This window comes from Nerophis lumbriciformis, linkage group LG31 (genome assembly GCF_033978685.3).
Source record: "Nerophis lumbriciformis linkage group LG31, RoL_Nlum_v2.1, whole genome shotgun sequence".
NCBI classification, from domain to species: Eukaryota; Metazoa; Chordata; class Actinopteri; order Syngnathiformes; family Syngnathidae; genus Nerophis; species Nerophis lumbriciformis.
In genome coordinates, this window is record NC_084578.2 from 25406863 (window position 1) to 25433018 (window position 26156).

Consider the following 26156-nt stretch of genomic DNA (forward strand, 5'->3'; position numbering starts at 1 on the left):
CTCAAATTCAATTCAATTTTTCTTTTCAGCAAGCTTCTCCATGATGTGATCCATCTTGCGATTCAGTTCAGAAATCGCCACAGTCTGTGTTCCCACAGCCCTGCCCAAACCATCCATTGCGACGAACAGCCTTTGGGCTCCTTGAGTGGCTGCCATCGTCTTACGAATTTGACGATACAACAGAGCAATGCCCAGCCCAATCAGCAGTTGCCCCGCGATCACGGTTCCAAATAGGTAGATGTCTTCCACGTCCTTGATGGAAAGAACTGAGAGGCACATGATTCTCCATTTATCCCAGGAATCTCTCACGTACCCCGCAGCAATTGTTCCATCAGGGCAGCCAGGCTCCCCCGAACCTCTTTTCCTCGTCGAAAAGATTTTGTCAATTGCGTCGAGAGTCCAGCTGATCATTTCCATGTCTGATGTTTAGATTTGAGGACAGCGAAAAGAAAGAGGCTTCAAAAAAGTTCAGACAAGACAAAAACAGAGAGCAAGCTGGGAGAAGAGGGATCGGGAAAAAATGTGACCGCCGTCACCAGAGGCAAGACAGAATTTTTATGAATGGTAAGAGGTAGCTTGTGGTGGATCGTAGCGCTTTTAAAGCAACTTTACTCCTTTGATTTGGCTACAAGAGTGATTACGGTCAGTAACAATGTTGGCTTAAGGAATCTTCTATTTTGCCAGGTAAATTTGAATGTGTAATCCATGTGGTGGCTGATTGTTCTGCAATGACCGCTAGCACTAGCATTGACACGCATATCGCACATTTCGCCTTCCGAAACACAAATGTTATGGGTTTAGCCTTTGGTAAAGGAGTTTAGTCCCCTCCTAAGTGATCACTATAACACATTTTCAGCATCCGAATATGCTAATTTTGTCTCAAATCTGAGCGGGTGACTGCTTATCGTTCACCCTCTTTGACGAAAGTGTAGGCCATGACAGTAGCCAAGTCTATTAGTTCTTGACTTTTCCTGACTTTTGCTGCAGTTTTGTCTGTTGTCCTTGGTTGGCACTTTGTTCTATTTATATTTTATACACTTCCTAATAGACCTGAATATCAGAGAACGGAATTGTGATTTAACTGGAATGAGTACTGAAATAAAACAGCAACAACAGAAAACTGACAAAAATTAACATTTATTGAAATGTTGTAAGGCATTAAATCCCATTTCCCCCCATAATTTGATATTCATCATGAAAAATCAATTTGATCAAATAATACTGATCTTACAGTAATGCAGACTCCTCTTTCTAACCGGTCAGTCCTTGTTTTTGTGTCCTGCATCATCGTTTGAAGTGAAAGCAGATACGTTGGACAAACAAAGGGAATACTAGGAGGATTGGCAAAATGAAGGCTGAACCCTTAGTTCAAACTTGCTCATACATTTCATAGTTTTAAACCCTTAATTTCATCCTGGATGTACATTAAAAATGTGCACAAAATATAAACAGGCACACCTGATATTGACTGCATGATAATCTCCATGGTCCTCAGTCATCGCTGCGTGGTGTTTAGTAGAAAACCAACAAACATTTGCAAATGGTTTAATAAAACTGTAAAACCATTTCTCTTGTTTTTTTTTCCTCAAAAGAAACCAAAGGTTTGAAGAAGAAATGCACTGTACCCCTTCTGGTCTAACAGTTAAGACATTACTCCAAACACAGGATTGTGGCGACAAATGCTCGGTCCGATTTCCTCATAGTCCTTTTTGGTGTGGCAGACCTGGTAGAACTCAGGCTGTGAAACAATAGTCAAAGATAGGGGTAACACAATCATTAAAATATACATTAGCATCATCAAGTGTGTGCCAACAGCAGTCCCTCCAGAAATTCGCAATTTTGTGATCACGCCAATTCATACACATTCAACCGGTCCCTGCAAATTATGTACGGCCTTGCAGCTTTGTCCCTCAGATATTTTGGTCAATCAGCGTCGTTTTCTCCAATCGAATTTGTCTGAGCGTGTCAACTTAGGTTTGTATCTTGTGTAGACAACGCCGGGACAACTTGTAACAATATATCAACTTTTTATTAATCAAATAGCACAAATGCCATCCTCCCGTGTAGCTCAGGCCTATTTCCTGTTCCTGTCTACCGCACTGAGCCTTCGGAGTAATGTAGTAAACATTTAGCAACATACTGCCGTCCTGACTTCCTAGTTTACATGCATTTATATATTTAACATTTATTTGTAAGACAATAACATATATTCATTTGCAATGCTGACCTACAGAGGCAGCATTTACATTATAGAGATTTTGAAGTGTGATGATAACACTTTTCAAGCGTAAAATGAACACAAAGAATGTCTGAAGCATGTGGACGACAGAGCAGAAAACGAACAGTAAGGAAACCTTTGGTGGTGTTTCTTTCTGTAAATATATTATTAGTTATATTCAATTAAACAATAAAGTAATTTGACAATGAGATCCAGGGTGTGTGTTTTTACTGCCATCTAGTGAAGATTTTAAGGTTGCGTGGTATAAAACAAGTAAAACATCAATAGTGTCCCCTCGATTATCGCAGAGGTTATGTTCTGGACCCCCTGGTAAGTGAATTCACGCAAAGTCTTTACAAGACCTCCACATAGACCACACAGTTTTCACAAACACTTATTAACACTTCCTATGCTCTTAAAACATGGCATAAACCTGCATAATTTTGACAAAAAAATCAAATGGATACTAAAATCTCAATGTCCTCAAAAGGGATTTTTAAATCTGAAATGCACCGAGACCGCAGTAAATGAACCGCAAAGTGGCGAGGAAACACGATACAGTAATTTGTTTTTTAATTGTTGAAATGCTGTGCTTTTTTAGGTTAGTGAATGTGGAATGGAAAAACAAGTTGCCTCTATATTGAAGCTAGTATCATTTATATATGATTTATGACACCAAAAGACTTAAAAAGTTATCGCGTAAATGGATATGATCAAAATAGTATCAATATCATGGAGATATCCGAGCCATTTTGAGAGATAATGAGCAAGCCAGTCACGTGATCCGTGACATAGAGGTGGGAACCACAAATCCCTTCCCCACCAACAACAATGCAAGTCAAGCAGACTTTGTGAGAGCCAACAAAGATTACTTTGGGGAAGAAGAAAAAAATGATCCAGAACCTTATATTCTTTTATCTCAATATAAGGATGAGTTTGTCTCCATCACCGGGTATAAATTGAATGTCATAGATGAACAACTTCTAGAATAATGGCTTAATACTCCTATTATCCAGATGAGAGGCAGCATTTATAATCTAGAATAACTTTGACGAGCCAAGACGCGATGCAGCAGCAGCAGCGGCAGGACGTCGGCCGGCTCACAGTACAGCAGCATTAGCTAGTTACCTCTCTGCTATCAATGCGCTACAAAAAAATAGTTTGTCTGTGTTCGCGCTTATAACGTGTGGACGGACTTCTGGGGGAGGCCAAAGAGAAGGGAGTTACAGTAGACAATGCGGGAGGTAACCAGACTGTGAACAAGGATGGAGGCAACATGAACAGTAAGACAGGGGCTGAGCCGGTTAATATTGCGGAGATGGAATTAAGCAGACCGAGTGATGTTATTAATGTGAGATTGGAATGACAGTGTGCTATCCAAGATGACACCCAGCCTCTTGACTTGCGGGGAGGAGATCAGTGGGGAGTTGTCGATAGTTAGGTGGAAACTGTGGACTTTAGAAAGTGTGGATTTTGTACCGATGGGAATTTGGTTTTATCACTGTTTGAATTGAGGAAGTTTGAGGGCAAACCAGGATCTTATTTCAAATGTGCAAGGGGTGATTGAGGGTGGAAATGTAGCATTGAGCTTGGTGCAGAGGTTGAGCTAGGTATTATCAAAATTGTGGAATTTTTGTGATGTTTAGACGGTATTTTCACATACTTTGCTGATTGGAAATATAATTGGATATGGTTTATTAGATACAATGAAACAATTAAGCATATTGATTCAACTTATTCTTCCATTCTATTGGTCCTTGAAGGTTACAAGAAACACATAAAGCCTTTGTGGCAAATTTAGGAAATCACAAGTTGATTTAATGTAATTGAAAAAAAAAAAGCCTCAAAACATGGCGACTTTTGTCGCAACTTTATAAAAACGCTGCGATCGCAACAATCACAAAAAAAGCCCACGAAATCCTGGAGGGACTGTAAAAAGTAACACGGATAGCCGGAGATGAGCTTTCATTACAAAGAATAATAAACTGATTGTGACTTACAGTCGATGCTAACATAGATCCTCCAAACCAGACGGCATATCTCTGCATGTGATGAGTGATAACTTGGACATCAATTGGCTTGGGCTGAGGAGAATTTGAAAGGATTATAAAATATATTCTTATGTTAGAGGTGAGCAGTAATGTTATTGCTCCAACAGTCGGTGCTTGCAGTGAGTGTTGTGAAGCTCACTTTTAGTTTGCCTCCACTCAGCTCCTCGCTAATCTTGAGTCGGGCATCCACAGACCTCTTCAAGTCTCTCTGCAGACGGCGACCAAAATCCCTGAACATGGTGGAGCCTCCAGACAAAACAATGCTCTGACCAAGAAAAAGTGACTCAAATGACAAAGTGCAACATGCTTCTTCCTGGTCAGCGTTGTGGGAGCTGGTTGTGGAGCAATGGGACATGACTGATATGGTTATAATATGGAGCTTTAATTTTTACAGTTTTTTTTTTTAGTTTAAGACCTTTTTTCAGGTTAAAATCTTTTCCCCCAGATTAAGACTTTTGGCATAAATGTATAATTCAAAACTTGATTTTCCAGTTTTAAAGTTAGTTTTTTCTAGTACAAAAGGTTTTGCCCTAATTTAGCTCCATAGATAAGTCATTATGTGGTGCAAACTAAAACCAGTTTACCTTATAGAGAGGACGCCGGACATCAATGGGGCAGTTCTGGATGACCTCATCAACAACCTCAGAGATAGGCTGGGTGAAGTCTGGGTTGGCGAACTAAGATAGTAGGAAACCAAAAAGAAAAAGATGTATAGACTATGATAAGGAAGAGTAAAGCTAAACATTTAACACAATTTGTGTCACAAACACGCATCGCTGCATTAGTTGTGATCCCAGGATGCAGAGACAGGAAATGACATGAAGTTAAGAAATGTATTTAATATACAAATATCAGTGCAACAGGGAGGTGCACATGAAACACTAACAGTTTGCATGAAGCACAGTATACAACAATCCATCACAGTCTGCAGGGTAGGCTGGCATATAAAGAAGCCTGATTGGCAACCTGGAACAGGTGTGCCCAGATTGCTAATCAGAGACAGGTTAGGGAGACAGCCCTCAAGCCAATAGGCAGTCATACCTGTGGAGACAGGTCATAACAAAGTGAATAGCTACTACATTTTCTTTTTTACATCATGTGACAACATGTGTCCTGTTATTGGGTTACAAGACGGACAAAACTGTCAAAGTATATACTGTATGCAATAGGTTTTAATTAGAGTGCGTGTACTGGGAAGAAAACATAGCTGGCTCTTTTAAAAGGGAACTGCACTTTTGGGGGAATTTTGCCTATCATTCACAATAAGATCTTTTTTTATGCATTTTAAATATTAAATAAATCAAAAGTCCGCTTACAGTGGAACCTAAAGCATCCAAGCATCCATTAAGGTTTTATATATATATATATATATATATATATATATATATATATATATATATATATATATATGATGTAAGTATACCGTATTTTCCGCACTATAAGGCGCACCTAAAAACCACAAATTTTCTCAAAAGCTGACAGTGCGCTTTATATATGGATAAATATTAAGATTCATTTTCATAAAGTTTCGGTCTCGCAACTTCGGTAAACAGCCGCCATCTTTTTTCCCCGTAGAAGAAGCGCGCGGTGCATGCTGGGATATGTGACGTTTCATTTCCATTTGTGTGTTTATGTAAAGACCCCAAAATGGCTCCTATTAAGTGTGTTGTCTGTCTAATTATAAATAATGCAGACGAGGCGTGTTAACTGAGTTCTCAACGTTTACTCACAGCGTGCTCATAACCACATTCTAACTCCCAGCATACAACAACGCTTCTCAGGGCTACCGCGCATGCTCGTCACTATCGTTGCATGCTGGGTAGTGTAGTTGTTATATTTGCTAGCTCATAACATCACATTAAGAGACACGCTTACGCGCTTAATTCAATACTCGCCGTCATTCCGGGTGGATTGACAAAAGACCTCCAGCCGCTAGATATTGGTGTCAACAGGGCATTCCAAGCTAGACTGCTAACTGCGTGGGAACAGTGGATGACAGAAGGCGAACACACGTGACGTTCACCAAGACAGGGAGGCAGGGAGACAGCGCCAGACGACATTTTGGATCCCACATTCGCCCAACTTTTCAATTCGGACAACGAAGGAGAATAATTCGAGGGATTTATGAATGAAGAATAACTTCAGAAAGTGAGCGTTATGTTTATTTTGTGTGTTGTGACATTAACGTTCGAGCAACATTATGTTGCTATTGCTCTGCACTATTTTGAATTTTACTATGTTTGTGATTGCACATTTGCGTACATTTTGGGAGTGAACAGAGTTGTTAGAACGCTGGTTTTTAATATATTATTAAAGTTTGACTGACCTATCTGACTGTTTTTTTTGACATTCCTTTAGCGCAGTTAGATGCGGCTTACAACACCGGGCGGCTTATAGGTGGACAAAGTTTTGAAATATGCCGTTCATTGAAGGCGCGGCTTTTAACCCAGGGCGCCTTATGGTGCGGAAAATACGGTATATGTTATGTATCCATCCATCCATCCATCCATCTTCCGCTTATCCGAGGTCGGGTCGCGGGGGCAGCAGCCTAAGCAGGGAAGCCCAGACTTCCCTCTCCCCAGCCACTTCGTCCAGCTCCTCCCGGGGGATCCCGAGGCGTTCCCAGGCCAGCCGGGAGACATAGTCTTCCCAACGTGTCCTGGGTCTTCCTCGTGGCCTCCTACCGGTCGGACATGCCCTAAACACCTCCTTAGGGAGGCGCTCGAGTGGCATCCTGACCAGATGCCCGAACCACCTCATCTGGCTCCTCTCGATGCGGAGGAGCAGCGGCTTTACTTTGAGCTCCCCCCGGATGACAGAGCTTCTCACCCTATCTCTAAGGGAGAGCCCCGCCACCCGGCGGAGGAAACTCATTTCGGCCGCTTGTACCCGTGATCTTGTCCTTTCGGTCATAACCCAAAGCTCATGACCATAGGTGAGGATGGGTACGTAGATCGACCGGTAAATTGAGAGCTTTGCCTTCCGGCTCAGCTCCTTCTTCACCACAACGGATCGATACAGCGTCCGCATTACTGAAGACGCCGCACCGATCCGCCTGTCGATCTCACGATCCACTCTTCCCTCACTCGTGAACAAGACTCCGAGGTACTTGAACTCCTCCACTTGGGGCAAGATCTCCTCCCCAACCCGGAGATGGCACTCCACCCTTTTCCGGGCGAGAACCATGGACTCGGACTTGGAGGTGCTGATTCTCATCCCAGTCGCTTCACACTCAGCTGCGAACCGATCCAGTGAGAGCTGAAGATCCTGGCCAGATGAAGCCATCAGGACCAAATCATCTGCAAAAAGCAGAGACCTAATCCTGCAGCCACCAAACCGGATCCCCTCAACGCCTTGACTGCGCCTAGAAATTCTGTCCATAAAAGTTATGAACAGAATCGGTGACAAAGGGCAGCCTTGGCGGAGTCCAACCCTCACCGGAAACGTGTCCGACTTACTGCCGGCAATGCGAACCAAGCTCTGACACTGATCATACAGGGAGCGGACCGCCACAATCAGACAGTCCGAAACCCCATACTCTCTGAGCACTCCCCACAGGACTTCCCGAGGGACACGGTCGAATGCCTTCTCCAAGTCCACAAAGCACATGTAGACTGGTTGGGCAAACTCCCATGCACCCTCAAGGACCCTGCCGAGAGTATAGAGCTGGTCCACAGTTCCACGACCAGGACGAAAACCACACTGTTCCTCCTGAATCCGAGGTTCAACTATCCGGCGTAGCCTCCTCTCCAGTACACCTGAATAGACCTTACCGGGAAGGCTGAGGAGTGTGATCCCACGATAGTTAGAACACACCCTCCGGTTCCCCTTTTTAAAGAGAGGAACCACCACCCCGGTCTGCCAATCCAGAGGTACTGCCCCCGATGTCCACGCGATGCTGCAGAGTCTTGTCAACCAAGACAGCCCTACAGCATCCAGAGCCTTAAGGAACTCCGGGCGGATCTCATCCACCCCCGGGGCCTTGCCACCGAGGAGCTTTTTAACTACCTCAGCAACCTCAGCCCCAGAAATAGGAGAGCCCACCACAGATTCCTCAGGCACTGCTTCCTCATAGGAAGACGTGTTGGTGGGATTGAGGAGGTCTTCGAAGTATTCCCTCCACCGATCCACAACTTCCGCAGTCGAGGTCAGCAGAACACCATCCGCACCATACACGGTGTTGGTAGTGCACTGCTTCCCCTTCCTGAGGCGGTGGATGGTGGTCCAGAATCGCTTCGAAGCCGTTACTACATATATGTTATGTAGTAACAGGCTTATTAATAATAACATTTAATATTTAAGTATTTTTAACATTTTAATCAATAATTTCAAAAACGCATCACAATGTTAGTTTTTTTCTACTTCAGCACTGATTTCTACTCACTGTAGATGTCATGAGGGCAAACATAATAAAACCACTTACTGTGCAATGTCTGCTGTCATTAGGATGCAGACTGATAGAATCTTGTTATATTCCCGTTTTAGATGAAAAATTATTCCTAATCCTCGTGAAGAAAAAGGGGGTGGAATCAGGCGTCTTTTCGAGTCGTTCTCGCCATTTTTGGGTCTAAATTGGCTGTCAAAGTATACCAACATGTTGGATTACATCCTCGTCCTTCTATTATCCACGTGAAAGGCATGATTTATGATGTAGGATAAACGTTCAGGAAGGAAGCGAGGAAGCACCTTACCACTCGATGATGTAAACACTGGCATACACGGTAATGATCACGACTTCTGCGTCAATATAAACAATATCACTAATACTTGGTTAATATTCAAGTCACGAAATGTAAATTAAGTATTATTGGTGCTTTTTGAATAGTTTCTTTTAATTGATAATAGAGGACCTCCCATTGGCTCCGCTGTAAGCGGACTTTTATTTACGACTTAAAATGCATAAAAAAATGCATCTGTCGTCATGTCTTTCATAATGATTGTAAACGAAAGGCAAAATTCCCCAAAAAAGTGCAGTTCCCCTTTAAGTACAGTGGTACATCGGTTTTCACAAATAATCTGCTCCAAAAAGGACCTAAAAAAAGAATCCATTTAATCCATGCCTGACACTAAAAAATACGAACACAAGACATATTTTATAAAGAATAATTACAATTTACAGTTCATTTTCCGATTCTTGGGGTGACAATTCGACTCAGAATGGATGCTCTGTTTAAACCGTTTGTCGATTCACAACCAATACTCTTTTAGTAAGAAAAGGTGCACAATTCTAGGAGGAATTCCTCTATGAAACTAATTTAGGGGTCCTCAGACTTTTTCAGGAGGCAAACTACTAAAAGAATGGGGATATTCCACTGAATGAAATCAGACAGGGATGCACAGTAGTTGCTGATAACTTAGAATATGACATTGTGATTAAAAAGTTTTCCTCCTATGGAAGTGGTCGGTTTTAGTTTTTACTTTGTCCAGCTCCCCCACTCATTTTTATACTCTTTAGAATAAATAAATTGGAGGTTATCTTGGTAGCTCGCTAGCTTGTGTAAGCTATTTTTTGGAGACCCGTATTTTGTTAGCGGAGGCAGAGAGTATGTAACATGCAGCACTTTTATTATGAAGGCAGAACTGGGTGGTGGTTTTTGGGATTTTGACGTTGGTTGTGTCATAGACACAAGGCTGTGTCCAAATAAAAAATGCTTCTTAAATTCATGCCTGCCAGGAAGTCCTTTTTTTATGACTGAGTCTGCACCACTTTAGCAATCATCTTTATGTGATTTCAAAGGGAAAAAAAGTAGGAAAATATACACCACACCTACCATGAAACCCCCACATTGTATTGCACACCATGACCTGTATTAATTGAGGCTCTCGCTATATACCGTAATATGGCATAATAACTCAAATCAATACAATAGGGAACATCCATGAAACAAATATTTATAACTTTACTTCCTTGAACTTCAATGTATTGTATTGGTTATGATTTAGCATAGCTCGCTTATTGCTAAGCAATAACCTACCTGACTTGCTGCGTTTATGTTACTTTGCTAGCCTCTAATTGATTTACATTAATGTTAATGGAACTATGACAAAAATGATCAATGGATCATTTGATTACATTCATATTAAAAGGAGAGACATTATTTAGTTTAACATGGAGAGAGGGGATGACACATACTGTATTGGAAACCAATCAAATCCATAAATAATTTGAGCAAAAATATGTCATAAAATTAAACTACAGCGCAAAAACCTTCACAAAATGCTATATCGCATGAACTGTTTTTTTAAGTAACATCTTTCTGACATTAAACCAAACACAAATAGAGAAAAAACAAAATTCTTCACACTTTAATGTCAATTTAAAAACAAAGCAGTTTGGCCAATGAAGATAAATAGGAGTGAAACTTCTCACATCTAATACACAAGCTTTGTGCCTCACTGAAACTCAGTGGGCTGTCACTTTACTGGCTGCATCTAATAATTAGTGGTATTGTGCTAAAAATGAGGTGACAAAACATTTTAGCTAGTGTTGGCATTACTTGGGAACACTCAAAGTCAGCAATTAAATAAAGGACTAGTGACCATCACAGTAAATACACAACAATGTGTCATTCATGGCAACGCTTCCTACACACCGATTTGCAGATTGCTTGTTGCTCGTCTCCTCCCATCCTTAACACATTCAAAATCAGAGCAGGTAAGGGAAGGGGTGTTGCGCTGCATTGTGCTGTCAAAATGAAACCACGTCAGTTAAAGTTTTCAAATGCGTCTGTTTTCAATATTGCCTGTGCCTATCTGATTAATCCGTGTTCCGAACTGAATAATCCGACAGCATCCTCTCAACTGAAGCTGCTCATGTGATTAAATTTGTAGAATTATAATGATAGATTTTTAATGAAGTAGATTGTGTAAATTGATTTTGGCACGGCGGCCCATGCACCTGACCAGCACTTCCTACAAAAAGCGGATTTGCAAGATTCTTCAGAGCCTCATTACCAGGTTAGAAAAAACGGTTTGATTTCATTTTTGAGGAGGTGGCTGACAGAAGAATGCTGATCAAGTTGACATCCATAATGTCCAATCCATCTCACCCCAAGCACGGCACTGTAGAGGCCCTGATTAGCTCCTTCAGCATTAGACTGTTACATCCATAGTGCAAGAAGTAGCGCTACAGGTCCTTTCTACCCACAGCCATACGACTTTACAACACACTTATGTGATTACTGTGATGTTTTTTTTCGTGGTGTGCAATACCGATGTTAGCGTTTTTTCTTGTATTTTATCGCCTATCTATACATATTAGTGAGCAATAAGTAGTATTTATTACATTTTTTTTGTTTTTCATTACGCTTTACTTCCGTTACTTTATGTAAAAGCCTGCACTAAAACAATGTAATTTCCCCCATTGTGAGAAATAAAACTCAATCATATCCTATCCTATCCTATTTTATATTTCATAAAAGAAAAATTTAAATCTCCAGCAAACAGAAACGGAAAAAACAACCAAAACGGATGTTTTTTCATAGTCTGAAGTAAAAGTGGGGATACTTGGGGATTTCTTGCCTTGATGTGGGATCTGAGCCGAGGATGTTGTTGCGGCTTGTGCAGCCCTTTGAGACATTTGTGATTAAGGACCATATGAGTAAACTTTGATTGATTGATTGATTGATTGATAGATAACTACAAAGCGGAGGCAAAAAGAATCTAATCACAGAGCATAGTACAGATTTTCTTACAGATCAATCCGCGGTCCTGTCTTTAAAATTGCTGCTTCCGGTTCCGATGTTGGAATATCAAAACACATCCATTTTTGTCTGTTTTTTAGTTTCAGTTTCAGTTGATACATGCGCAGATATTTCTGTAGATGTCAGTCCTTGTTGTAATCATGTATAAAATATTTTCTGTGTAGGGCTCCAAAGACATTTTAGCCAGAGTCACAAGCACACAGGTACCGTAGAATGGTTTTTAAACACAATCAGGATTCCTCCAAGGATGCTCCATTCATAACAACATAAGGCTCATCAGGGACATTATTGTATACAGGGTCCATTTCATTACAAATGATGGTTTTCTGCTCTTCTTGGACTTTTATAAAGCGTTTGACTCACTGAACATGCCTTTCATTTGCTCGTGCAAGGACAACCTGGATTTGGAATTATTTTCGGAAAATAATTGGTGGGCTATATTACAATATTAATAGCTGTGGCAAAACTCCAAGTTTAACAATCAAGGTGGACATTCCTCAAGGGTGTCCATTATCACCATACTCATTTATCTTAGCTGTGCCATACTTATTTATCTTAGCTGTGAAAATGTTAGCAATCTCTCTAAACAACAATAACTCCATCAAAAAAATGTAAAGTTTTAGGCACGGAAATAATAGTTGTGTCATCTGCTAATTGACTAACTATTTTCCTAAAAAATTACGAACAAATTCCAACTGCTATTGAAAAGATTTTATAATTATCGAATTATACATCTGAAAGACTCTCAGACCATGAGAAACAAAATGTTCTGGTCTGATGAGACAAAGATGGAACTCTTTGGTGTGAATGACAGGCGTCATGTTTGGAAGAAACCAGACAGACCTCCCTCATCACCAGGCCAATACCATCCCTACAGTGAAGCATAGTGGTGGCAGAATCATGTTGTGGGGATGTTTTTCAGTGGAAGAAACTGGAAAAATAGTCAGTATAGAGGAAAAGATGAATGCAACAATGTACGGAGACATACTGGATGAAATCCAGCGCCTCTCATAACCTGATGAATCTTGAGAGGTGCTGCAAAGAGGAATGGGCAAAGAGGAATGGGCGAAACTAGCTAAAGATAGCTGTGCCAAGCTTGTGGCATCGTATTCAAAAAGAGGTTGTAATTGCTGCCAAAGGTGCATCAACAAAGTATTCAGCAAAGAATATTATATATTTTATAATATTTATTTTGTGAATATTTATGCACATGTGATTTTCGTTTTCTATAAATTTGTCAAAAAAACATTCAAAAACCTTTCCACATTGTCATTATGTGATATTTTCTGAGAATTTTGAGGACAAAAATGAATTTATTCAATTTTTGGAAATGGCTGTAACATAATAAAATGTGGAAAAAGTGATGCGCTGTGAATACCGAATGCACTGTAGATGACGCCCTTAGTCTTTATTTTTGTACTTTGTGTTTTGCGTGTGGATTGGCTCTATGTGAGCATTATAAAGAAACAAATCACCGCTGCCTCTGTTTTATGGGGGTCCAGTCCTAACAGATCATGACATTTTGGGTCACATGGTGGAATGTTTTGCAGTCGTACTCAGTAAAAAAGTACAGCGATTGAGTCACTTAAGTGTGGATTCTTTGTTTGAACACTCCTTGCACTAAATGACACAGGCAAATGGGCAAGCTTGTTACGCGCAATATTTGGCCGTATAATAACCGGAGCACTAAACAAAATTGCGGCAAACCCTTTGTAGATTTTTTCGCCAAAAAATCGATTAATATGAAAAGTGGGTCGTAAAAACACGGAGATACCACATTGTACTAAATTGTAATTCCTTCAGTTTTTTTACACTAACCTCTGGGTGGAAGAAGATCTCAGGCCCCAGGAAACGTTCATAGCCCACATCAATGGTGAACTCCTTCTTGCTGATGCTGTTGATGCCGGTGTATTGCTTAATCCACTTGGAGCCGTCTGTGTCGTACTTGTTGAACTCTTTGACAAGGTCTGGGCACACGTAGCTGAAACGCTCCTGCCAGGGAAGCAACATTTATACAAGCCTTAGAATTGCACAAAAAAAACCAAGAAGACTGAGCGAATGCAAAAAAGGTGCCAACACAAGATCTACATCTGTTCCTTGTTTTTACATATCATTGGTCAAAGACAGTCCATCAGCCATGTCTCAGCAACATTTGAATTGAGAAGCAGGAATTTTTACACATTTTTTGATCCTCAGTTTCCACTCAAAAACTTTTCTACAACATTTTCAGAGATGATTTAGCTCAAGTGTGTCAAATGTTGTCAACGTTTGATTTTACAATGACAGTCTACCACTCTCTGTAAAATGTTAGTCACCACTTCGTTGTAACAAACTCTTTATGACTGTATAAACAGCTTTCTCATGACAACACTATATCACCAGTGTAGAGCTCGTGTATACCTATCGAAGAAAATTAGTCAATACAAAGACATTGTGTAAATATCTGGGAACACAAGTGAGTAGCAAGATAATTGGGTCTTGGTGGTAGCGTGATGGGTTGGGGCTGCATGAGTGCTACCAGTAGTGGGGAGCTGGGGTTCATTGAGGGAAACAAGAATTTCAACATGTACTGTGATATTGTGGAGTCGAGCATGGAAACTGGGTGGTGTGCCTATTTCCTATCATGATAAAAGTCAAAACTCACTTCAAAGATGACAGGTACCTCACTGAGGAAGGTGAAGGTAATAGAGCACCTTAGGTTATACACCTGTGGGCCATACTCATGCAGAATGAAGGAAGGAAAGAAAACGGGAAGGCAGGAATTCAGGAAGAAATAAAAGCAGTGGACAAGGCAGAAACAAACGAAGACAGGCAGGAAGGAAGGAAACCAGAAAGGAAGGAAGGGAAGAAGAAATAAATGCTTGGAGGAAGGCAAAAATTATGGATGGAAGGAAGGATAGATGAAAGGCAGGCGGGCAACCACGAAGAAAATCGGTAAGGAATGAAGGAAGAAAGGAAAGAAGGGAGTGCAAGGTGGAGGAGTGCAAGGTGTGCACAAACAAGCAGTACAACTGATTCAATGTCCAAAAGGATGAAGACTGTGCAAGACAGCAGTGCTTACACTATTTGGTCACTGTAAATGGGTTATACTTGTATAGCGCTTTTCTACCTTCAAGGTACTCAAAGCGCTTTGACACTATTTCCCACATTCACACACACATTCACACACTGATGGGAGCTGCCATGCAAGGCGCTAACCACGACCCATCAGGAACAAAGGGTGAAGTGTCTTGCTCAAGGACACAACGAACGTGACGAGGTTGGTAGTAGGTGGGGATTGAACCAGGAACCCTCAGGTTGCTGGGACGGCCACTCTCCCAACCGCGCCACTCCGTCCCCAAAGTACTTAGTCTCAATATACGTCTTCAAGCTATCTACACAATATTGGCTGTTTCCCAAGCCGTACATTGACTAATCTAAGTTGTATCCAGGTTTGGTCTATTGTCCCAGGAGAAGGAGAAGGTAAAAATAAGGTTGCCTAAATGTGAGGGTTACACTTTTTTGAGCTACTGTATAAGAGTTGAACTGAGCATGAGTGCCATCTAGTGTTGTCATAAGGAAACAATATAAGTTCTGCTTGGACTGAAACCAAAAAATCAGAAAACCAAAACTATGGTTTTAGAGCTTAATAATAAATAAATAAATAAAAAGAGAATTTTTGATTTAAAAAATCGGACATACCTTGACTGCTTTGGCTGTCTCCAGTGACTGCTCTGGTGGGATGCCCACTTCCCGCTCTCTGAGAAGCTGCTGAGTGAAGTAAGTAATGTCTCGTCCTGCGATGGGAATGTGCTTTATACAGCTCCCAATAACATAACCTTCAGCCTGAATCATCAAAGAAAAAAATGAAACAGAATTTAGCTGACTCAAAGTGTTGCAAAGGATAGCATTCTTTGTAATCCCTTGAAAACATTAAACACAAAGTGGTACCTTACTTTTTGTACAATTCGCCTTTCAACTGACATTTTCACCAAAACTTGCCCCAGTTTTAGTGTACAGTCTTCAGTTATCAAACGGCCAAACATTACATTCAACAAAGTAGTCTGTTTGCCCGCATATCATTCCATGGAATGGAGTGTCCAAACGAAGAATCCGCGCGTTGGTGATTCAGTTTCTTTCCTTTTTTTATTGAGTACGATGGCAAAATAATCCACCATGGGATCGAAGAAAATTGAAGGTTCCAGCACTTTGACAAGGAAGGGGAGAACCCCTATTGAATTAAAGAGAGACCTTAAAGGCAGCTCTTCAATGAAAGGTAAAAGTGGTGTTAAATGTTCATTTATACATTTCATTCATCATGTATATGTATTTAACATTGTTTTATGCATGTAAAACTACACAAATTATATATAAAATGTGTTTTGTGTTCATATTTTTGGCTGTCTTAACTAGATTAATAATAATGGATTAGATTCCTTCGTCCCTGGCGCATTTAAACCTAAAAGGACGCAGTAAGCTGATGATCCTTGCATCCTGGGTATGCACCTCATTTTTCCATTAAAAACTATACATTGCGAACAACAACTTGTGTTCAAAATCAGAATAAATAGCAAAATAAAATGTGTTCTCAGCAGACCAGAAAAGCACTGTTTCAACCCTCTGTACATCTGTTCAGCACATATGGGGAGATTAGGGGACATGCTGTAATGAAATTTTTAAAAACATACTGATGACAATTACATTAAATTGCGGTCGCTGTTTTGTTTTGCATACATGCTGCTTGAGATGAAAACCTGTTTTTCCCAGTAAGAAGGGAAAGGAAAATGCAAAAATGTCACTGAAGAAAAATATAAAAGCTAAATATAAAAGCTATTGCTGGTCAATAGACTATTACAACTGTATTTTCTGCTTTCACTACGACTGATCATCAGAATAGTACACTTCCGTCTCCTCTACTGCGCCTGATACAAAATAAGTGCATCTACCATCTGCATCTTCCTCCCAAGCAAGTTATTTTTTCTGCAATTGTGGCTCATCACCACATACAAAGGTCTGCACAACATTTGCACTACTCACAACAAAAAAGGCACATCTATTGTGGTTGAGAATTTTTCGCTTATGTGTAAAAATCAACACTTATTGATAGTGTATTTGGGTACCGGTTGTTTTCATTTGAATTTTAGTCATTTATTTTAGTGCTACTTATCCATCCATCCATTTTCTACCGCTTGTCCACTTTGGGGTCGCGGAGCCTATCGCTGGAGCCTATCTCAGCTGCATTCGGGCGGAAGGCGGGGTACACCCTGGACAAGTCGCCACCTCATCGCAGGGCCAACACAGATAGACAGACAACATTCACACTCACATTAACACACTAGGGCCAATTTTAGTGTTGCCAATCAACCTACCCCCAGGTGCATGTCTTTGGAGGTGGGAGGAAGCTGGAGTACCCGGAGGGAACCCACGCAGTCACGGGGAGAACATGCAAACTCCACACAGAAAGATCCCGAGCCCGGTATTTAACTCAGGACTACTCAGAACTTCGTATTGTGAGGCACATGCACTAACCCCTGTTCCACCGTGCTGCCCTAGTGCTACTTATGTTGTACAAAAATTTAATTTTATCTGAACTGTATATGTCATGACAATGTGACAGTTGTGTTGCAATAAACATTTCAGATTTTGATTAAAAAAATGTGTTGAATTTAAAATACATTTTAAACATGAATTATCTCTTAATTATAGCTATATTATACCATACCACTATCAAAGGGTATGTAACACTACACATTTAAGGGACCCCTTAAATAACCACCTGTGGGTCCTGAAGACTCACTACATTGAAAACCTATCAACGCCACCGGATCCGATACCATCTCCAATGCCTGGAAATTGCCGGGTGGGTATAGTAGCGTATACATACGCGCACAGACACAACAGCGAGACTGGAAAAATACACATTTTAGAGGCAGTATGAATGAACATGACTCACTACAGGAATGACATGGGTGACACCGTCCCCGCTGTCAATAACCGTGCCTGTCAATGTCCTTTCTCCCACTTGTCTGGATGTCCAGGAGGCTGCAAGAGCAAGCACGGCCTGAGACACACACAAACACACAATACTGCATCGTCACTCACACGTTAAAAACGTTGCCATTCTGATTAAGGTTGAAAAAGGATATCATTCAGCATTGTTCATATATGATGTCAGCATAGAAGTCTGACCTGCACAGCAATGTACAGTCCTGGCACATTGAAGGATTCAAACATGATCTCGGCTGTATATTCTCGGTTTTCCGGTGTGTTCAGAGGAGGCTCAGTCTGTAAATTTATAAGGGAAAAAACACAAATATACAGAGAATAAATAAACAACTGCACCTTGTCTAAGGCCTTGTTCGTATGTGCATATAAATCAGATATGCATCCGATGCGATTGCAGTGTGACCATAGCCTTAGATACATACTACAATTTGGACAGGTTGAAGTATTTTAGGCGTTTCACCGTACCTTTTTATTTAAAAATGTTTTAAAACCAAATAATTTAATATAAAAATAAATGTAAACATGTATAGAACAAAGTGGTAAACAAGTTTGTGGAATCAAACAGTATATACAGTATTTTTAGATATAAATTGGCTGCATTAACACTAGGTTTCAATGACCCAATGTTCACACCTGTGACAGTCTGCATGTACAGTGATTTTCATACTTTCATTTCTTTGTGGCAGCTTGCCTAGGATGAATTTGAACCACAATAAATAGACTTGGCGGTACATGTTAAGTATTTTTTAAGTTTATCCACTTTAATGCAGAGGCTCTTATTGCGAAACCTTTTACTTTAAAACCACTTCTGCTTCTGTTTTGCTAGTGTTACGTTCGGTAGTCCAGAAGTCATTGGCAATTTGAGTTTTGTAAAGCTTTGAGAAACATGTTTGAAGCAAGAAAAGTGTGTGACGTTTTATTGATGTTCTTATATAATTTTAGTTTGTTTTTTTAATACCATTTGGGTGCTAAATAAAGCTAACTAACAATGCTCACCTGCACAGGCCACACCTTTTATGTGTAAGTATTGCTGTCATTGTTTACATCAATATTCACTTTATATAAATTAGAAGACAGAATAATAACATGATCTTGTACTTGTGTATTTCAGATACTGAACTAAAGTAATGCAAAGTGTGTCAATGTTGCCAGATCGGAATGGACAAATGATCGTACCAGAAGTCTGAAATGATCATATTGAGTAAAATTACCCTGCATACCCGATTTGATGTTGCTCAGGACCATCTGTTACAGTAAAAACATGACCACAGATTGAGTATATTATCATTTATAATGCAGCTTTACCTTTAAATAAACTAACACTGTTGGAAAAAAGCTCTTACTCACAGAACAGCGCCCCTACCTGGCTGGAAAGACGCATGTGAGACAATGCACAACATGAAGCGCAGTGTAACATGTGTTCTGTTTGTGTTTGATAATATCATGTCTTAAAAAGATCAACATATCCTACATTATGGCATTTTTGATTGTACATCGTAGAGATAGTGAAATTATGCAAATACAAAAATTAATGTATGTTTGCAAGCTTCAAAATCAATAATTTAGAGATTAGAGAGTGTTTGCTAAAGGAATCCCATATTGATAACTAATTCAATAGGCGACTTTTACGCTTTACATTTTTTAAGTTTACATTGTTTTCTTTTGTCTTCATTGTCTCACCAGGAGGAAGTAGTGGTCTTCAGGTTCGGCCCTAAGGTACTTGAAGATGATTTGCTCCATGAAGCGCTCCATTAGGTCCCAGTCTTCCACAATCCCATGACGAATTGGCCACTGTTGATATCAAAATTTGCATTTAATAAACAGGTCATGAACCATACTAGACAGTATCATAAAAATATCTTCAGAGTGATCGTCATATGTAGCTATGATGGCGTTTCAGGTTGCTGAAGGGCCCAGGTTTAGACTGATTTTTTTTTTTTAAACTGTGCTGTTTTGGTGGGGCCAAGCATGGATTAATTGCATGTTATTTCAATTCAAAGGGAAGTATTGATTTGTGATAGTATTTTGAGTTACAACATTTAAGTTTATAGCTTAACATGTCCAAAAGAAAATAGAAAGAAGCAAAGTGTATTTACTCCTTTCCCTTCTTTACATCAAATTCCAGAAATTACTAATATGTCTGTTCACTTCCTGTGCTCAAAATGCACTGCATATTTAAAGAAAAATATTTATGTTTTCGTTCACTATTAGTATTGGAAATTCTGCTTTTTCTCATTACATGATGCCCTTAGCGCAATGTACCCATTTTTGATGGGTGGTTTTTCGGGGCCATAAAAAACAGCCACGTTCCAATTGCACGTCACTAATGGGACACCCTTGCTTGACCAAGTTCTCCGGCCCGGAGAGAAACCTTGGCGCACGATGGAAAAAGTGTCTACAGACTCTATTTAGCATGCAGGATAGCTGCTAGTGTGACTCCCAAGGAGACAAGCAAAACAGCGTCCACACCTCACCGTCCGATAACGGCACCAGGTGACGAAGTTTTGATGCATTTGGACTTTTTTCACCTTTTTTGTTACTTAAATTAATATGCTCTAATCAGTGATAATATAGAGTGCTGATTAAAAAGATAACAGGAAAAAGAAGGGCGTAATTAACTTTCAAAAAATGCTATTAAATACTTCTTAGTCTCATTTAATTGATTTGACACGCACGCACCCTCTAATTTAAAGGACTGTTAAAATATCTGCCAAACTAAATTCCAACGTTCAGGGACGGCAGAAAGATATACGCATGTAAATAAACCAGGCATGTACAAAGTGCAGCCTGTGTTACATTATGGTATTAAAAAAGGCAGCAAAAATTTAAAAACATGACAAAACAATATCCTCAAGAAAAAAATATTCACAAGATCCCTGATCATGACAACGCCCCCACTGGAATGTGAGTGTGAATGGTTGTCTGTCTATCTGTGTTGGCCCTGCGATGAGGTGGCTGTAGAAAATGGATGAATGAATGGATGGATGGATAATTCAGCCCGACTACATTGCGTTGCTTTTAGTATAGTTGATGTACAAAATGTATCAACTGTGGGCCATGCATCCATTACTGGTTCTAAATGTGGCAGTAGCTTTATAGATGTTGGACACGCCAAAGTCGGACAAAGGGAAAGGGGACGCATAGTTCGACGGGAATGGTTGAATGCGTGTGAATTGGCCAAATCACAAAATCCAAAGAGCTCTGATTGGTTTCTCTTTTGAAAAGTGTCAGTTATCGAATGCAAGAAATACCTTTGTGGAATATGAGGGTTTATCTACAGCTTCATCTCCAATGTAGAAGTCCAAGTCATCCACTCCCTTCATCATCCGTCGCTGAGCTTGGTCTCCAACTTTGGCGGACTCTTTGATGGCAATACCTGACAACACATTTAAATTGAAGAGTCAGCAAAGATACAAAAATCTGTATTTGGTTGGACTAACAGTTATGAAGGATATGTTCATGGGTATGCTGACAAAATAGGAATTTATTGTTAAATCAGATCTTTTTATGTACAAGAGTCATTCACATTTCCCAAAAATATGTGAGTTCTATGTATGACTAATGTGAATGGAATGCATCCGTGACCTGACCCGCTAGCTTAAAAAACATGAAGTGTTTACGGAAGTAAACATGGCTTCAATTATGGTAGGTCTCAGTCCAGGTGCATTTGTGACAATTTCAAGGATTTTCTTCAACCGGCGTCAACATTTTCTCAACCAAATTATTTGGCGTAGGAAATTTAAGAAAGAAGAGATTTTTGCTGTCACAGTTTGTGGGGCATTTGCTTCGACGTGGGTTCCGAGGAGCGTGTGTGAAAGCACTTGGAGCCTGGACTGGTAAAACATTGACCTGAGTTCTAAAACATCTTCTTTTTGCTTGTTTTCTGATCATTCGTCCACTATTTCTTTTCACGACTGTCTATTTTAGTGAAGAATTATGACGTTTGTCGCTTTTTGATGACGTATGGGTCGGAAGAATGCGACACGGTCGTTCAGACTGCAGTGCTCATGTTTTTTTGTGTTTTACATTGTAGCTGTACGTAGAAATGGCGCCGCCATAGTTATAGTGTTTTTCTTTAATTCTTACACTAAGAGAGCACCGTCTACTAAGTCAAATTCCTTGTGTGTTAATTATACTTGGCCAATAAAGCTGATTCTGATTCTAATACATGTGATGACCACATTCATATCTCCTTACGAAAGAGGCTTAGGTCGGATATAAAAAATTTTTTATTGTAGTGTTGACATTAACATGAAAAAATCAGATATCATTTTTGGTGATTTAACCCCTAATTCCAACCCTTGATGCTGAGTGCCAAGCAGGGAGGTAATGAGTCCCATTTTTATAGTCTTTGGTATGACTCGACCGGGGTTTGAACTCACAACCTACAGGGCGGAAACTCTAACCACTAAGCCACTGAGTAGGTGGCCTAGTGCTAGAGTTGTGCTCTTAGCCTGAGTGATTGAGGATGACGAGACAGAGTTGTTTTCACAGAAGTGTTTTTACGGAGCGTTCAAGGACCGCTAAACAGAGTAGGACAACGCCCGCCGGAAATAAGAATTAATAATAATAATAATATATTTTATTTGTGACCTACTTTTCATTTAAATACATCTTAAAGTGCTCCAGTACAAACCAATATTCAAAACAATAAAAGCTTAGCCATTAAAACTAAAACTCTATCAGTGAAGCATAAGAAACACAAAACATACAAAATAGTGGGTTTTCTATCAGTGTGTCTATTCATTTTAGGTTTCTTTTACTTTTTTTAAAATAACTTGGTCAAAAGATTTTAGTGTGTGTATAAGTACTTTTTGGACACATTCAACAATACCGTGATAATTTTGGTCACAATAAGTATTATATGAAATGTTCATATATTTACCTGCAGCGTGTTAGCCTGAGATTTCATCACGTATGTAATAGATCAATGGGAAAAAACTTTGCTAATCTTTGAATTCACGTTCTTGAAACAAATTCAGTCGAACTTATCTCTGAGAGGCACATTGTAGGCTAGTGATGTTAGTGTAAAACTCACATGATGGAACAATGAACTGTGGTTCTGTGTTGCCAGCATATCCCAGCTTGGTGTAACTGCAAACAAAAGGAAAATCAAACATCTGTGTGTGTAAAACTGTATTGATGGTTCTTCATTTCAAATGTGGTGTAAAAAACAACACTTATTGTCTATTAAACCATGAGATCAATGAACAAGTATCCCAAGTGATGCCATGTAGACACACTATGTCAGATGATGGGTCTATAACAGAAGCACAGACCCACAAAAACAATATGTGACAGCAAAAATCTGGAACGACCATATTGAACAGTCCCAGCTTGCCTACTTTAACATGCCTCAACAGGCTTGAAATACACCACAAGTCAGAGAGATCATATTTATGCACTGGAAAACTGAAGTTGAGCTCAGCCAATTGAATTCTAGGGTTAACAACTGTTGATAAAATATGATTATCTATAATCTTAAGACGATGAAGCCACTTTTTACATGCAAAACTAAACCACAAAGATGACGGATTAAGTTACAAAGGGTATGCCAACTGGTGGAGTTAGTGGCTCAGGAGATAGATTGGATCATGCAGTCACTGCCTGGGCAAAATAATTTAGGACACAGTAGGGCTTGGCGATTATATGATCGTGATCAATTCCAGGTCGATTACGCTGTGAGCATATCAACTCGATCAAACATGGCGGAAGTGTCCATGACAACAGCCAATCAGAATCAACGTTTTCCTGCTCCACAGTACCGCAGAAGGAAGCAGAATGACCGAATTTGGAGTTAAACGCAAAGCAAAATAAATGTCAGCCGTGACTTACAGTTATCCTCCTAAGAGGAGGAAAAAGCATCCGTTAAATGACACACATTTGCAAGTATTAATAATGTTAACAGCGTATACAGCAGGGGTCGGGAACCTTTTTGGCTGAGAGAGCCATGAAAGCCAAATATTTTCAAATGTACAGTATTTCCATGAGAGCCATATAATATTTTTTAACACTGAATACAACTAAATGCGTGCATTTTTAAGGAAGACCAACATTTTTAGTGTCTCTTATTCTTTTTAATAACATTGGTATTCTGAAGTTAACCAATAATAAATAAAATTCTTCTTACCATTAATGCGACTTCTTGAACGTCATTTTTAACACTGTGATTACCAGCGGAATTATTCATTACTTATCCTGTTAAGCAAAGATTTATCTGAGAGCCAGATGCAGTCATCAAAAGAGCCACATCTGGCTCGAGAACCATAGGTTCCCTATCCCTGGTATACAGCATCATAATTTCAAAATGGTTTATATGTGTTTTAAAACGCCTTCATGATCCCTGACGAGGCAGTTTGTTTATTTTGGGTGTTGGATTCCTGCATAAAAACTCAAAACTATTTGTTTTATACATTTTAATACTGACAAAAAAGAAAATTATATTTGTATAATTTGTTTTGTTATTTACTAAGTTTTTTAATCATTTAAATTACTCTAGTTTATTTAGTTTTAGGGAGAGATGCTTCTGCAGTGCCTTCCTCTCATCAGCCGTGCAGCTACTATGTCACACCGTTACGCTGGTGCTGAGTGTACTCTCCACCACACATAATGTAGAAGCTCCTAAAGATGGAGCTTCCTAGTCTACCACACTGCAGTTTCCTGAGGAAGTAGAGACATTGGTGTGCCTTCTTGAGCAGACAGGAAATGTTTTGGCTCCAGGTGAGGTACCAAGGTGCCTGAAGATTCTCTGTGAGCACTTTGAGTATCTAATAGAAAGGCACTATATACATCTAATCCATTATTATTATTATTATGAAGCTGGAGACCATTTTCACAGCTTCTGCTCCGATGTGCAAGAGGGAACGGGGGTGTCTGACCTTCCTGAAGTCCACCAGCATCTCCTTGATCTTTTTACATTGATGAAAAGGTTATTGTTTTTGCACCAATCCACCAGATGTTCCACCTCCTCTTTGTACTCCTTCTTGCTGGCTTTACGACAATTGAATGACTTTTCGCTCTTAAGGAAGCCCTGAATTCACCGTGTAATATGAACATGTGGCCAAAGAGGGCTACATTTCCCTTGACACTTTTCTCATGCACTCCAAATCCTTATCCAAAATGCTTGTTCTGTATAATGACTTTTCATATTTCTATTGCTGTGTTTTGGGAGTAAAGTGTTTAATAGTAGAAGCAAGGGGTTGCATGTGCAATACATGACCAAACCACTGCATTGACTATACTTCCTGCTTTTAATAAACACTGTAGGTATTGATATTGATAATAATATCCTGTAACTTCAGTGCTTGGTGATAAGGTAAAAGTATTTTAATGAAGGGGCCTAAAATAGCACACTGTAGATGCCATTTTAGGATCAGTGTGGTTAACAGTATTGAAAGAGGGGGATGTTTTTTTTGAGGTATGCAATGTAAGGAGTGTCTTCTTCAAGCCTCTACTTGAAAGCAACTTCTCCAAAACCAAGCTTTCAGGCTAGTCAAATACAGTTATGAGGACCAATATAATGTTAAAAATAACAGCAACGATGACGATTTTTAAAATGAGTACATGCATGTCACTGCGAGAATAGGATTTGTTGTATAAAAACATGCTTCTGTGCAATACTGACTAATCTTTAAATCAACGTTTTCTTCATTAAAAAAGCTTTTTCTGGACGCAAAGGCGCACAAAACAGTACTGTGGATAAATACTTCGAAAAAGGAGCAAAATGTACAAAAACTGCAATATGCAATAAATAACCATATATGGACTAAAAGAATGAATGAGGAAGTGTAATGCTACGCATGCGCAAATTAGTCTGAGGACCCCGAAACGGTGCTACATTGTTTTATTTATTTATTTATTTATTTATTTATTACATCGGCAGCAAGAAGCAACCTATATTAATTGGCTGTCATGTCGAAGCACCTTTAGCATAATATGTTTAAATTGTGTTTTAAAACAATTATGTTAGTGTCTCGCATAAACAGACGTTATTATACACAACCCGAAAGAGTGAGCATTTAAAACGGCTTACCCTGTACCACAGTCCACGACACACGCCGGTAGCCGCCCGGTCATATTTCCAGTTTCTGCTGTGTACAAACGTTCAAATCAGACTTTTAACAAGCTTATGTGTCTGTCGACAGGCGGAACCTCCGAGCCTGCAGAGTGACGTTTCCACTTCCGGGCTTTACTTCCGGT

At 39.8% G+C, this 26156-nt stretch overlaps 1 protein-coding gene across 1 annotated transcript; it reads right to left on the bottom strand.

The window, feature by feature from the left end:
- Nucleotides 1-1118: 1118 nt before the first annotated feature.
- Nucleotides 1119-26156, bottom strand: LOC133574246 (actin-related protein 3-like). Its single transcript, XM_061926347.2, has 12 exons — nucleotides 25990-26156; nucleotides 22996-23051; nucleotides 21209-21333; nucleotides 19638-19748; nucleotides 18141-18236; nucleotides 17905-18012; nucleotides 15654-15797; nucleotides 13791-13964; nucleotides 4854-4946; nucleotides 4409-4534; nucleotides 4219-4302; nucleotides 1119-1738 (listed from the first exon to the last, which is right to left on the bottom strand). Exons 1-12 carry the CDS (start codon nucleotides 26031-26033, stop codon nucleotides 1643-1645), a joined length of 1257 nt encoding a protein of 418 aa, XP_061782331.1. The 5' UTR covers nucleotides 26034-26156; the 3' UTR covers nucleotides 1119-1642.